Here is a 16,316-nt window from a genome sequence, read left to right as displayed (position 1 = left end):
ATTTGGCAATAATAATAACAAACATATAATCCCTACCCTGGCCCAAGCACGTCTGGGCTTGGTGAAAGGCAAGCTCAATGCTCGAGCAGTACAGCAGGCAGGTATGCCACAAGCCATGAAGACCAATGAAAATTTGGTCCAATGAACCAATTGGCCCACTAGTCTTCCCCAAAAGAGCCTATTAAATTGCGGCAGACGATCTGGGCTCCACTCCACAACTTTCCACAGATACTGTCCGGTGGGCGATACTCGAACACAGTCCTCGCAAGAGTGATCCGGATCCATAGACCAGCCGAGCATGGCGGGTCTCCACATGTTGGCTTTCCCAGAGCCTTAGGGAGAGGCTGCCGAAGCACTTGCCCGGACGGTCACTTCCTTAAGCCATCAATGGATCTTGGTGGTGCCACCGCCAAGGTATGGCCCGCAACAGCTCTCCCTAGTGGTCCTCTCGTCGCACCATTACAGGTGTGTGGGAGAGACCACCTTGGTCACCGAGAAAAGATCTGTTTGTCCGCTGTATGAACATAAACCTATGTTGTCAATGCACTGTCTACACACCACAGAAACACACCCACATTACAAACACCACACAAAACTACACGAAACTCCTGGCAAAGTTCCGCAATGTCCGATTGCTCTTTCTATTCCGACTTGCATTAGACTAGGCAATCTAACGTATGTTTGAAGTGCCTGCAATTCAGAAACAACTTTAGTGTTTTTGTTGTTGTTGTTGTTGTTGTTGTTGTTGTTGTTATTGTTGTTGTTATTGTTGCTGATCTGAACGGAACTAGAAAAATAAAGAACGCACCTCCGGCGTGGCCTGGATGGCTGAGAAGCTGGTGTCTTGCTTATGTTACATGGTGTCAGAAGTGGGATCTTACACTAATACATGGATTGGTGTGTGTGTGTGTGTGTGTGTGTGTGTGTGTGTGTGTGTGTGTGTGTGTGTGTGTGTGTGTGTGTGTGTGTGTGTGTGTGTGTGTGTGTGACGCTACTCCTTCTACAGTTATTCCATCCAGACTTGCTACATAGGATCAGCATGACCCCAATTAATGCTGTCTTTGATCTTGGTCTTGGTGGGTGGGGGGGGGGGGTGGTAGAGGGTAGAGGACGCACATTCTCGATGTAAATAAGTATCATGTACCACCGCTTCCAGGTGTGTGAGGGTATTACAAGTCTCCACCATTTACAGTACAGCACTCCTGTCCCCACATTTAGCAGTGCAGTGAGGTGTTTTGAATTATAAGCAGTCAGTATGTTTTCGCTTCACGCATGTAACTTCATGGGTTTTATTTTTTTTTGCCTCCACAGAGCTACCAGTTGCCGATACACCGCCCAAATAAAGGTATGCGTCAGAAGAACGTGCTGCATGCTTGGAACAAGATCACCCACAGGGAGGGCACTCCGGCAGTAATTTTAAATTTATGCTGGAAAGTGGAAAAAGATAATCTAAACATGGTTGGAGCATCCCTCCTGAGTCTGGGAGCGCGGCAGTCTGAACCCGACCCCTGCCGAGTCATACCAAAGACTAAAAATGGTACGCGCTGTTTCCTTGCTTGAAGATTAGCATTTATAGTAAGAGCATGAGCAAGAGTTGGCATCCGTGGGGAGGAGGAAATTCCAACATAGTTGCTTCACTGAGTGACAGCACTTCACCAAATATCAGTGGCTACGTTCGTGTGAAGGTAAGTCCGATGTTGTGTCATGTAAATGTATGATTTGTGTGCGGCTTTCACCTTCATTAAGAGCGTTGGACTCTATAAACAAGATAAGTAAATAAAAAAAAACACCACTTGGCAAACAACAAACAGACAAGCATAATTTTTCTGCATGTTTTCTCGCTTTACTTTCACAGACGTCACTCCTTGGGTTCAAACTCCTTGGTTTGAACAGATGTCACTCCATAATCGTACGACGAAAATCTCAAGAAAACATTTCCGCAAGATCTATTTTTGTATTTCCTTTACAAACCCAACAGAATGCTTTCCACACCTGTCGACTGACGGGAAAACAAAGGATGTGCTCAGGAAAATCAACCATTTGTGCTAATCTACGTGATGAACACACTTGCATCATTGGAGAGCAGATGTTTTGGACACCAATGGAAGGAACACAAAAGGTCTCCATGAATAACTCGAGGACAAATTAAATAATAATTTAAAACAAGGACAAATGTGTCCAAGAGACGCGTCCTGAAGGCAATAACAACAACAACTTCCGATATTTCGTCACGTGCCTTGATGGAGCCAATAGCGAGACCCGTCATGGAGGCTCCTCGTTCATGACGAGAAAATCGTGTATTTACGAAACTACAATACATTCAATGGAATAATCTTTAAATAGTAACGTGAACTTTTCGAAACTTTCAAGCAAATGTCCGAATATATTTAAAAGTTCATGATAGACGTTCTCAAAAGGCACCGTCAATGTGAGGATGTGTACATGTGTTTAGTATTTAATGAGATCCGGATCCTGTATATAAAAGAGCCGCGTCCTAAAAGTTTTGTCTTCACCAGAAGATGAAGAACAAGAAGAAGAACAACAAGAAGAAGAACAATGCAGAGCTCTCTTCGAGCAGCGTTCGCTACGCGAGACGCTGCTAAAAATAATGAAGGTAGAGACTACAGAGCCAGTTTGATGGCACACAAGTAATATTTAATTACAACAACAATGTTAAAAGCTGATGCTGTGACTTTGCTTTTTGTAACAGTTCACAAGGTGATCAATTTCAGCTGAAATGGACCCAATAAAGATGAATATTTTCATTTTCAATACAAATCTAAAGTGCTTTGCGGTACACCTTTGCGACTTGCGATCACGACCCACAATGAACGAATGTGATGGCAGTGAGCGGAATGCAAATTCAACTAGAACGGTACTCAGTGGAGCGCATACCTCCACCACAAAATGCCTGATGCGTGATAACATATCGGGCCCAATCAATACATCTTTGAAACATCAGGCTACGTATCGTTTTTGGCCCTTTCAATGGTGAGGAATCACTTTAAAAATTAAATAATTCTCGTATCCAGATCCGGATTCAGATCTCCAGCAAAATTGAATCAATACTTCCTCGTCACACACCAAACGTGTCCATATAGTTTCATCCGAATCCGTTCACAACTTTTTGAGATATCATGCTATCAATCGTTTTTGGCCGCATCTCTCAATGGTGAAGAATCACTTTAAAAATTCTTGTAGTTGAATCCGGATCCGGATCTTCACCAAAATCGAATCAGTTTATCCTTGTCACACACCCAACCTGTCCACAAAATTTCATGCGGATCCCTCCCCAACTTTTTGAGATATCCTGCACACAGACAAACAGACAGACAGAAAGGGGTGAAAACATAACCTCCTTCACCTTTGGTGGCGGAGGTAAACATAGTTAAAACATTGCTATCCCACCCTCCAACTTCAAAAACATCAATCGCATAAATGCTGTTTTGAGGGAAGGGATCGAGTGGGTGCAAGAGCTATATCGGGTGCTGTAAGGCACCATGGAACTTGTGCAAAAGTTTCTCAAAAGCAAAAACCCCCCCCCCCCCAACGAATCTCAAACAGCCCAAATACAGCCGTTTCATGCCAATAACAATAGCCATGTATTGCACAGAAGTGAGGTTTGAAAGAGGTTGATTGGATAAGTGCCGTTCAGTGCAAGACCGTCAAATGTGAAGACCTCTTTCGAACTAAAATGTCATCGCAGCACTCACCACACCCACTCCCCTTCCTGCTTCACCCCTCTGACTGGGCAGGAAAGGTTTTGCATTACCGATGCCAATTCAGACGGTTCTCGTTGCTTGTACGACCAATGAACATGTACACAAAGTGAGGTGCTTGTGGAGCATTCACAAATAAAATTAAAAAAAAAACATGTTGTGTTCGTCTCGTTTTAGATTTCCCATACGACTGCGTTGCCCCCCTCAAAGTGGCACAGCATCGTGCGATATTTTACATCTATTGTTTAGAAATCCAAATGTATTGCAATAAACTGGCTCGGGATTGAAGATGGAAAATGAAAAAAAATAATAATAACAAGAAGCGAATACTTCGATATCGTGCGGATGGGGGCAGTAAAAGTCGAGGTCGAGAATGATGAAACAATTTTGCAGTTATAAAATGTAAATGTAGACACGGTGAATTAGCATGCATGATGGGAAGAGTTGTGACGTTGGACAAATTTCTATTTATAGCCCTCAGATCAAAGGGACGTACGCGGCCATAAGTGTGACAGAAGACACAGGACAGAATAGCCAATTATATAACAGCGCGATGTCGCCGCGCTGTAATAAAGACACAATGCAAGAAAAAAAAACAAATATTTGTGATGGGAAGCTATTTCGAGGCAGTCCATGCATGGCGGTACAATTTGTTCAAAAATTATTGGGAAGGTGGGATTCTTCAACGGCTTGATAAAAGCAGGTGACCGTTGACAGGGGTTTATGGCTGTGTAACTTGAACACAAAAGAGAGAGAGTGTCAAACATAGTCCATGCGACCCATTTTGAAACAGAATTATTTAAAACAAGTCAAACGTACGTTATCACGATATTGTGATCGAGATTAGACTTCCCGTGGAATGGAAATTATAACTAAAAGTGAAATAAACACTCCAATGCACATTTTGTTTTGCTGCACCAAGAAATGGCTGGAATAAAAGAAAACTAGAAAGCACCCCCAAAATGCAAAGCCCGTCCACATCCGCTTTGTATTCGAACCGAACTTGACAAAAACAATAGGTAAAGAAACAAAAAAAGTTGAGTTTTCTTTTTTATTTTTTTTTGTCCATATTCTTACAATAAAGGTTTGTTGAAAATTTGGTTACAAAAGCTCAAATGGCAAACTATAAAACATCTCAAAATGCAAGTGGATAAAAGAAAGGAACACGGAAGCGATTACAAAAACTGGCCGCCTCATGCTGACGCGCGGTGGATGGGCAAATGACGCCGATTTGTACTTACTGCAAGTGACTTTGCCCTTTGAGATTTTAACTCAATTGTTAATTTGTTTTCTCCATATTCTCATAATCGAGGTTTGTTGAAAATTTGATGGATGTCATAACTTGTCATTCCAAAGCCTCTATACTGCAACTCCGAGAGCCAAGATCTTTTACCTTTCCCATAGTTAAACAACATCATCAGCAGCGTCATAGGTTGTATATCCGGATCCTCCCATTACCCGTAGTTATTGCGATATTCAAGATGGATACTGAATGGGTTTGTGTGGATGGATAGATAACTACGGTAGGCCTATTAATCGTCATTCTTTCTTGTTGAATTATTGTGCATGTGGTATTATTATGTTTGGTGTATTATGCGACAGCCTTAAGCCGCTGTCACACCTTGACGTTTTAACCAGCGTATGGCAACGTATCAAAACGTATGTAAAACGCTGGCGTACGCTGAACTATTGATGTTTTTTTCAAGTTTTGGGCGCATAATAACGTGTTGGACGTATGCATAACGTATTAGTAACGTACACAAAACGTTTTAATCACATATAGATAACTTATACCAACGAATGCTGAGCGTGTTGTCGGCGTTCACAACCAATGCCCAACGATAGTCTAACTTATGCATAGCGCGGCAGCGTATCGCCGACAATCACGTGACGTAGGCTCGACGATTCAAATCATAACCGCACTAGACATCGAAGTGTGAAGTCGCTGTCACACCTTGACGTTTTAGCCAGCGGATGCCGACGTATGAAAAATTTGCCGAACCAAGCTGGCACACGTCGAATACGTTTTGGGTAAGTTTTGTATACGTTAAGAGCACGCTGGCATATGTCGAGAAATTTTCAGCATGTTGAAAATTTCTCGACGTACTCGACGTATGACACACGTTCCGCATACGCTGGCATAAGTTGTAGGCACGCTACGCGATCGTTGACACACGTTACTTGTATGTTACCCGTAAGTTACTCACAAGTCGAAACACGTCAAGGTAATGGTTAGCGTCAGTGTTCTAGACTCCCTGGTTTTTTTTCTTCGGTATGACAGTTATGATTTAAATCGTTGAGCGGCAGCCTTTTAATTATATTATATTATAACCACACTAGAAATCGAAGTGTCAACATCACCGTCATACCGAAGAAAAATAAAAAAAAAATAAAAAAAAACCAGGGAGTCTGGAACACTGACGCTTACCATTACATTGATGTGTTTCGACTTGTGAGTAACTTACGAGTAACGCGTGTCAACGTGTGTCAACGATCGCGTAACGTGCCTACAACTTATGGCCAGCATTATGCGGAACGTGCGAGTCATACGCTGGCATACATCGAAAAATTTCAAGCATGGAAAATTTGTCTAACAGCTCGGCGTACTATGACGTATGTCAGCGTGCTCTTAACGTACACAAACTTACCCATAACGTATTCGACATGTGCCGGCGTTTTAGCTCAATTTTGTACACGTCAGGCATACGTTGGCTAAATCGTCAAGGTGTGACAGGGCCTTAAGCGATGCATCTGTGCTGTTTGTTACAGGTTGTCCTGTTCTTGTTGAATAAAGCCGACGTTGAACGATCTCTAACTCATCAAGCCTTTTTGATACACCCTTCAGCTTGTCTCGATGACAAAAGCTCAAATTAAATAATGCACACTAAGTAGTCCATGTAAGTTAGGTACTCGTACAATATCACATACAAGTCTCTGCATCCACTTTTGTTGCCCGTAAGATGAAGTTATGACCGAGACATGGGACGGCCAAATGCACATGCACACGCAACGCAAAAAGCACAACACACACACACACACACACACACACACACACACACACACACACACACACACACACACACACACACACACACACACACACACACAGTCTCCCACTGCGCAGTGGATGGCGGGCTAATAATAAACATTACAAGAACACGAAGCTTTTGTACAAAAAATAATCTGCTCGGTACAAGGGAATGGCTGGAAGCAAAAAGTGAAAAAGGTACTCACTTGATACACTCTTGGAGAGAAACCTGCGAGCCATAGATATCAGACTGGAGGTTTGGAAGAGAATCGGCTCCGGTGCTGACATACTTGTCACTCCCTCGCCTTGAACCAAATGCCTGAAGGCTGTGGAGCGGTGGCACAACAAAAAGATAAATCGATTCACTTACACCACAGTACAAAGAGCAGGTATGGACCTTTGTAATAATCAAGAATGTTCAACAATCACACAAACATCTTATTTAAATTCCCATACCTGGTGACAGAGCCATTGAGATGTGCATTGAGTTTGGTCCCTGAAAGACAGGAGTGCGTTATGAGCAAGATATACATGAAATGTAAAAAAAAAACCTCAAATGCTTTGTCAGCAGGAGGCAAAACATGTGAAAGGTATCTTGCACTGCCAGACTCAATTGGCATGAGGACGTTAACTTCCACTGCTCATTCTCTTGGTGAAGACAGGATAGACTAGCCTGGACTCACCTCTGAGCTGTCTAACCTGGGTACACATCGCAGCCCAGCTATAAACTGTCATCTCGGTGGTTCACAGACAGGTCGATTCATCAACGTGCGTCATCCCTCGCACGGGCGTTAAACTTGACGACCCGTCTGCCGGAATTACTTGGTGGACGTTAAATATCCTATGGTGTCTTCTGCGAAGAGGAAGCGAGTAATCGCCGGCACCCTCAACAAATTACAAATTATTGGCCAAATGTGCAATGGCACTGTATCAATGGGACCCCCTGACCCTCCCCCCTGCCCCCGTCCCACCCCTCTTAATTTTATTTTCCAGCTGTACATCAAAAGTTTCTTATGCATTTCTTTCCAAGTTTGTTCATTTTTTTTTTTGCAATTGTATAGTAGTCCATTAACAAAGGGACGATTTCCTTATTTTTATATTTGGAAACACCTTCCCTCATCTTTGACCATCATTGGATGACTCTTCCTGGTCGATTACTTCTGTAAAAAGGTAAATGATTTCAATGGAATCAGTTTGAAATTTTGCTTTGATTATTATTAAATACCATTGCAACCTTTACTTTTCAAGTTGTTCCTCTTTAAATCATGTTTCATTGTCAATTTCTCTTTTCATTAGATCGTTTAACCATCTCATATGATCAGCATCTGACATTTTTCTCAGGAGTCTGCCATCCTTCTTGTTCTCTCAATCACCTTGCGTTGAATACATCTCCATGGTAATAATATTGATGCTTGCGTACAACCCAGAAATCCGCACGTCCAACAGAATCCCGGGCAGTTCAAAGCCGAAGCCGGCTGACCGGCATTGGGGTTCAGGAGGAAGAGGGCGCGGGTTTTTAAAACAGTTCGGCCGGTAGTGTTAGACAGAGACAGAAGGAAGAGGGAGAGCAGAAACCAAAGCAGATTCATGTTTCCAAGTGCACAATCTGCAATCGGCGTCCGCCTGTGTCAAACCCGTGCCATTGCGACCGTTTCATGATAAACATCAAATGAGCATCGAGTGAGAAGAAAGAGGAAGTGACGGCTGAAATGGTGGATAGGTGGAAGTAATGCAGGTGATGTGGAGAGAAGCTATAAGCTGAATAAATAATTCAAGTCAGCTGAAGAAGGTCAACTCGAGTCAACATCCGCGTACAATTGTGTGGCGATTAAACTCTCGTACCAAGTGTCATTTTCCAAACTTAAGAAGAAGAAGGAAAAAAAATAAAAATAAAAAAAAAAAAAAAATAAACAAGTTCCGCAAGTTGCAAAAAACAAATAAAAGGAACAGCATTCAGACTATGCAACATGGCCACAGGAACCACCAATCAAGAAAACTTTGTCCACCGACAAGAAAATCAACAGCGAAGGTTTGGCGGGAGACAATTTTCTTGATCGGTGGTGCCTACAAGTAGCCATGATGCAGAGTCTGAACTCTGAACACTGCATCTTCCAAACTATTGGTTTCTTCTTCAAATAAAAAGAAAGCAGTTTAGTGGATCATTACAAAGTGTGCCGTCCCTCGATGGAGATTAAGCCGGTTCTCCCGGTTGCCAGCATTAGTCTGTGGAGGTTAAGGATCTCGCATGGCGTTTGGTGAATAATCAGCCGAGAAATTCCAAGTTCTTGTCACCTTCAGTCGAACGTCAGGCGTGAACAGCTGGTTCGTCAAAGACCAACCCCGATGAACTTCCTCTAAATGTAGATTATTAAACAATTAGCTTTACATAAAGGGAATTCCAATCCACTTGATAAACCCAAGACAACAAACGTTGTTTTTAAAAAATATTTAAACAAACTAAACTCCATCTTTGCAGTGAATATAAAAACTTTGGTATTTTTTTCCCCATTTCCCCTTGCACCACCATGTGCCAGCTCCTTTGCAGTCAGGATTACAGCAAAAGTGAGTAGACTGCTAGAATATATATATATATATATATATTTTTTTTTTTTTCGTGAATAGGTGCACAAATTCCCAGTTCCGTCGTGCCAAACGATTTCCGTCTTACCGAGACGACACCTTGAACCATGAGTGAAAACAAATTGTTAATAAACATCTATGCGACGAAATGGAAGACACAAAGCGTGTTCATGTGCACATTCCTTCACCAGGTGAGATCGAGTGAAGTGGACGCAACCCTAAACCTCCGGGTACTTACGAAGTGTTTGCAGCATTGATGTTGATGAACATTTAGTTAGCCTGTAATGTTGATGGCTGCAATCACCTGGAATTATTAGGGATGACAGGTTTAGACAGACAGAAGACCATCGACATATTATGTAGGCAAACTCCACAACCCTCAAAAAACCCATCCAGAACCAGCAAAGTGAACCTCACATGAAAAATTTCTGCAAGAATTCACTTCTCCTCAGAGAGATAGATAACGAAAGAGAGGAATAGAGAGTAAAAGAGATGAAAGACAAGAAAAAGCAAGAATTCGAATGACGAAAGAGAATTTTGAAAAGAAAAAAAAAAAAAATTAAAACAAAAATTAGAAAAGATGTGAAAGGAACAAAGAACAAAGATGTCGGGAAGAACCCGGACAAATAGATTTCAGCAATTGCTCCCCGTGTTCAAACGCAGCGACATGTACAAGCTACCAGCGGTCCGTCAGCTCGGAAGCACAGTCCACGAGCGTGTAATTGGTTGCGAGCGTAGCTTGTGTGCGTTCAAACAAATATTACTAAGTGACAGAAGTTTTTTTGAATTTATTTTCCATGCAGTAAGAAAAGAAAAAAAAAAATTTCCAAACCATTTTCCCTAGGATTGTCAAGAAAATTGTATTTATGATGCTAAACATGCACGGTATAATGCTATAGCGAACAACCAATCAAATTCCCACGAGGCCTTATGTGGTTTACTCGTGTGGTGGTTTTCACCTGCCAATAGTAATAGATTTTGTTTTGAAAACCTACACAAATTACAATTGGACGCACAAACGATACTCCAATGCAAATGAGCAAGTCGGAGTGAGGTCATCAAGGCCACAGGAATGATAAACAAACAGACAGGGGTGAAAACATTAACCTGCACCAAACTATGGTGGTGGAGGTAATAACACCACCATGTATGCTCGTGTGACAGCACATTATTTGTCGGGAAGTGCCAGGCTGAGATATAAAGTTGAAGATATCCTGCATCACTGTCAGATAATATGCTCACTTGCAAAGTGAGAGATTGCATCCGTCTCAGGAAAAAAAGAAAAAGAAAGAAAGACTGTAAAATACACTCACTTTCTTTGTGCTTCAAGCCTTGCTGTCTCCAGGGCCTGTCATCTGCTTCGTGCTGGGAAATTCCTGCAAGGCTTGGCATCGAGACACCCCAATGCCTTTTGCCTCCAGACATTCCCTGTACAGACGTATGAACGTAAAAAAGGCTGATGTGCAGTCATACTTCATGGATTTTATGGGCCAAACACAGAAATCCACAGAGCTTTACACTTTTTGGGTTAGCTCAGTTTTCTCCGACTGCTAACTGAAGATCTCCGTGTTGACCATTTTTCATTATACAATAAGGAAAACACCTGTTTTGAGAGGCCTGCAGTGATTGGCAGCACAACACAATATACCAACTTGAGCAATTGAAGCCCTTTTATATTTCACTAGTACGTGCCCATAAAAAAAAATAATAATAATAAATAAATATTCAAACCGCGAGCAACAAACAGCAACCACACAGGCCGTTTCTTCGCTCTCATGTGCCCGTACGTGCGTGGCCCGGAAGTTCGCATATTATTCGCAGTTACGATTATTCGCAATTTGGTTTTAATACCCAATTATTCAATTAGCGCCAACGTATTTTACCTTTTCGCAATGTCGTGGCAAGGAAAAACAAAAAGAGAGAAAGAGAGAAAGAGAGAAAGAGAGAAAGAGAGAAAGAGAGAAAGAGAGAAAGAGAGAAAGAGAGAAAGAGAGAAAGAGAGAAAGAGAGAAAGAGAGAAAGAGAGAAAGAGAGAAAGAGAGAAAGAGAGAAAGAGAGAAAGAGAGAAAGAGAGAAAGAGAGAAAGAGAGAAAGAGAGAAAGAGAGAAAGAGAGAAAGAGAGAAAGAGAGAAAGAGAGAAAGAGAGAAAGAGAGAAAGAGAGAAAGAGAGAAAGAGAGAAAGAGAGAAAGAGAGAAAGAGAGAAAGAGAGAAAGAGAGAAAGAGAGAAAGAGAGAAAGAGAGAGAGAGAGAGAGAGAGAGAGAGAGAGAGAGAGAGAGAGAGAGAGAGAGAGAGAGAGAGAGAGAGAAATATACTTCCTGGTTTGGAGCATACCAGCACTCTGATGTTACCGAAATTTATACACCGTCTAATATGAAAACGATCATAACTTGGGGCATTGTGTTTATCTATAAATGTTGTTGTTCTTCTTTCAGCTGCTCCCGTTAGGGGTCGCCACAGCGGATCATCCGTTATGATCTGCACACTGATTTGGCACAGGTTTTACGCCGGATGCCCTTCCTGACGCAACCCTGGTCGCCTCTTACGACACAGGGATAAGGATTGGGTTTCGCCATGATTCCGGGCTGCCCTACACCCTCTCATAGCGCGGCCCAGTGCAGAGCCCCCATCCTCAAGCGATCCTCCAACCCAAGCCTCCAAGTAGCCGGATTACAGGCGCATGCCACCACGCCCGGTTGTGTTTATCTATAAATGCGCACAAGAAATCGAGAAATTATTAGAATACATGAAGTCATCACTATCCGGAAGCCCGTACGTTGTAACCCGTAATGGGGAACGCGGCTGAGGTTCCCTTCCCCATCGGCCACGCTCACGCAACAACGTGTCTTGTCATTGGTTTGGTAAATAAATGGCCATAACTTGGGAAGCACTTGTCCGATTAATATCAAACCTTGAAAAGGCACATCCTCAGGTCCCCAGCAATATATCTGGCAAGTTTCAATTAGATCGGACCAGTGGTTGTCGAAAAACAGTGGTCACAGACACAGACACAGACACAGACACAGACACAGACACAGACACAGACACAGACACAGACACAGACACAGACACAGACACAGACACAGACACAGACACAGACACAGACACAGACACAGACACAGACACAGACACAGACACAGACACAGACACAGACACACACACACACACACACACACACACACACACACACACACACACACACACACACACACACTGCTGGAATTATAGATAGATTATTTATTATCGTACCAGAGGTCCTTAAATGCAGACAATGCTCTTACTCTCTTTGTCGCTGCACAATTGGCTGAGCTCAGCAATGCCCAATTGACATCTGCATCATCTGAAGCCACCAGCGGAGCTCTGCGAGGGTCTCTCGGTCCACGGCTGCAGGCGGATTGCAATTCTTCTTCTGCCATTTCATCATCCTGGCTCACACCGTCACCATCAAGACAGTCCAGGCTGAAGCTGGCAGGAATGACATGCAAATCGCTCAAAAGTCATGCTTATAAGGGTGTGCCGATTGGGGCACTTGGCTCAACATGATGCACCCCAAAAGTAAAATCACATGCCTCATGATTTGGAAAGGGGCTACAAATATTGTTTTTTATGGAAGTTACGCTGTTTTTTTAGACTTACGAAGCAAGAAGAAGCAAAAAAAAAATGGTACATTTGATAACGGCTATTAAAAGAACTTTTCCATTGGGTGTTGAGGAGCAAGAAAGGTCATGATGTCACAGAAAAGTAAACAGCAAAGAGAATGATTGATAAAACAGGCAAGCGTGTACAACCACAATGACGACCATAACAGGACTCGGTAAAGCGCATACCTCCGCTAGGCTGAACAGTTTAGGTTTTGTATCCTACGGATAGGCCGGATCAAGATCCGTACCTGAAGCAAAAATCTAACCAGCTCGATCTCGTCACCTACCCAACTCATCCACCAAGTTGTCACAATCCGCCCACGACTTAAAAAAAATATCATGCTACACATCATGATTGCCCCAATCTCTCAATGATGAATCATTTTTAAAAAAAAAATTAAAAACAAATTCTCTTATCAGAATCCAGATCTTCACAAAAAATGAAATCAATCATCCCAGTCACACACCCAACCTGTCCAACAAGATTCGTCCGAATCCACCCACAACTTTTTGATATCATGGCACACTATCTTTGTGTGTACATCGTTTTTGGCCCGATCTCTCAATGGTGAAGAATCACTTTTAAAAAATTGAGTTTCCGGATCTGGATCTTCATCAAAGTCGAATCAATTCGTCCTCGTCACACACCCAACCTGTCCACCAAATTTTGTCCAAATCCATCCAAAACGCTTTGAGATTATGCTGATCAGACAGATCGACAGACAGACAGAAAAAAACATAACCTCCATCCAGAAAAATGTTCTGGGGCACAGTCTTTGGAATGCACTTCATAATGTGTGTCGTTTTTGAATTTTTATTTTTTATTGATGACAACATATTGTTACATTTGTGGGTATGGGGGTGGGGGAAAGGGGGGGGGGGTTGATATTACTATAGAGCAGATATGAATGTATGGAGTAGCATGGTCCATGTACCAGTAGTTGGCCCATCTCGATGTAATAAGTTGGGACACTTCAGCTTAAGGAATGTTTTTTGTTTGAATGTGCATCATGCAGGGGGTGGTGCATGGTAATAACTAGTTAGGGATTATGGTTAAGGAAATTGTGCATGTGACCCTCGTGTAAACCTCGACCGAGGGCTCTGGGAGACTTTGCAAGAGGAAGAGAGGGGTGGAGCTCGGATCGCTGAGAGGGGGGGCGGAGCGTTGCCCAGGGAGAAGGGGGAGGTGCGAAAAAGGGCAAAGAAGAATGAGTATTGAGGAAAACCAGGAGGAGTTCTGAGGAAAAAGGAGGAGAAAGAGTTCTGAGGAGAACGAGGGCTGGGAGAGCTTGCTTGAGGAGAGCTGGAGAGGGGGTTGTCCTGCCTGCCTGGAGTTTTGTCCTGCCTGTGATATTTCCACCACATGTCAGTTTTGGAGTTTTGGTGACCCCCCCACGTTTGCTCCATTGTAGTGAAAAGATGTTACACTTAGCTGAAATCGTAAAAAAAAATAAAAAAAATTCCATCACAAAATAAAAAGCAATAGGTCCACAGAAAAATCCACTAAATCTACACCGAGAACATCATATTAACACTGGGTTAGCAACATTTACAACACGGCAATGGCGCAATATGGCAAAGGTCCATCGGAATAGTCGATCTTTGCACAGGTGCAACAATGAAAGATCCATAGCTTATTTATTATTACAAACTTATCCAGAACATTTGTTCCAAAAAAAAAGCTTTGCAAGGAAACGTACGTAGTTTGCATAGTTATTATCAGCCAGACCGACTGAGGCTTTCATCATTTCCTACATTACCTGTAGTAACTGGGAAGGCTTGGCCGTCTGTCCTTCTTTATTGAGCACCAGCTCACACTGGTGTGGCGACAAAGAAAGATGGATTTGAAAAGAAGAGACAAACGAGATTTGAAAATAATCAAGGGAAGTGGTTTTGAAAGAATCAGTAGTGACCCCTTTGATGGGGATGCAAAGGATCAAATAAACTGCATTAGCTTGCATTGATATGAATTGCTGCGAGCATCACATCAACTGTGAAAAGCACTTCCAAGATTTGTAAAACTAAACACTTTCTAAATGGCAACTCAGAATGTCGGTGGGGAGGGGGGGGGGGGTGACAGCGGCAGGGATCCGGGTGGGGGGTTCGAGGGGTGAGAATCCGGGAGGAAAGGGGTAAGGTATGACAGCAGCCAGGATCACGCGGGTGGAGGAGGGGGGAGGCGAGGAGCCAGGACCAACGGAACGGCGAAGAGCCAGGATCGAGAAGCCAAACAGGCAAAATAATTCCTACATGGATTCATGCCAACTATTGAACAACCCAAGTTGTTGCATTAAATCTGAAATTCATAAGCGTGTAGGAATTGCTGTACCTCCTTTCATGGAAGCGCGATTCTCTCGGAAGCTGTCCGATTGAACTAAAGACATGCACACATGATTACCGTTAGGCAGGATCATTCCACAGACAGACAGAAATCGATTCTCTGAGGTTATGATTAATGAAAGTAATAAGAAAAAGCAAAGTTGCCTGAACATACAAGGAAAACGAAGATCAGAGGTTAGACATTTATGGAAATCCCACAAATAAACTGCAAGTGTTAAAAAGCTCGATTGTGCGAAATCGGTAAGCATAAGCCAGCAATGATCAACGATTATATACATTTTCAACAATGCAAGACGATAATCAAGAGAGTGAAGAAACATGATGTGACGTCCCCATGGCGAGCGAAAAATAACTGGCGAACAAGGTCACTTTCCCAGGGAGTGAATTAAAGTATAAATAGAAAAATAGACTTTGTGAAGACGAGTGTTGCTCTTCCTCGGTGGACAAGTAGAACAATGGATGGAATCAACAGAATGTTGATTGAAGTATGCCGAGCACCGAGGGAAGCAAGGAGAAGCAGAGGGTTCACACCTCCTTGCTGCGGTTAGCATCCTTCGATCAATGTCCTGTTGACTCCAATCATCGAAATAAAATGTTCGTGAAATCGAAGGCCTCAAAACTACACTGCCTGGCACAGCTGAAAGAGTGGAATCGCTGTAGGTCCAAATATTTCATCGTTTTTGTCGAGGCAATACTCAATCAGTGCCTCAACCAGTGCCTGATAAAAAAAAAAAATAAGTCTTTGTATTTTTGTTTAAAAAGTGCCACTGTGAACCACAAGACAAGATTGCAAGCCACAAGACTTGCTGATCACAATAAACGATTTGGCAGTCGGTCGTCCTGATGAGCCCGTAATAAGGGTCAAATCTGGATCGGCGGCTCTGCTTTCATTTATTTGTGGTCACAACTTCGAGTTACCAGTTACAGCCAAATCCTGCTCATTGGAATGCAAGACAATCTGCAAATGGAGTTGGCCCCCTCGCTCATGACTTTTCAGAGCTCAAGACTA

At 42.8% G+C, this 16,316-nt stretch overlaps 1 protein-coding gene across 13 annotated transcripts in view; it reads right to left on the bottom strand.

The window, feature by feature from the left end:
- The window catches only part of LOC147015137 (uncharacterized), a 281,672-nt gene that overhangs the window by 112,473 nt on the left and 152,883 nt on the right, over positions 1-16,316 (bottom strand). For 11 of the 13 annotated variants that reach the window (XM_085849628.1, XM_085849630.1, XM_085849631.1 and 8 more), the window contains 6 exons: positions 15,297-15,341; positions 14,728-14,784; positions 12,608-12,791; positions 10,641-10,755; positions 7,204-7,243; positions 6,954-7,073 (listed from right to left, as the gene is read on the bottom strand). In XM_085849628.1, the coding sequence (XP_085705754.1) occupies positions 6,954-7,073; positions 7,204-7,243; positions 10,641-10,755; positions 12,608-12,791; positions 14,728-14,784; positions 15,297-15,341 (561 nt within the window). The remainder of the gene's footprint in view (positions 1-6,953; positions 7,074-7,203; positions 7,244-10,640; positions 10,756-12,607; positions 12,792-14,727; positions 14,785-15,296; positions 15,342-16,316) is intronic. The other 2 variants (XM_085849621.1, XM_085849624.1) reach the window with 2 other exon arrangements.

Source organism: Eptatretus burgeri, chromosome 12 (genome assembly GCF_056783735.1).
Source record: "Eptatretus burgeri isolate ZD-2024b chromosome 12, Ebu_testis_v1, whole genome shotgun sequence".
NCBI lineage: Eukaryota > Metazoa > Chordata > Myxini > Myxiniformes > Myxinidae > Eptatretus > Eptatretus burgeri.
This window is presented reverse-complemented; position numbering and strand designations above follow the sequence as displayed.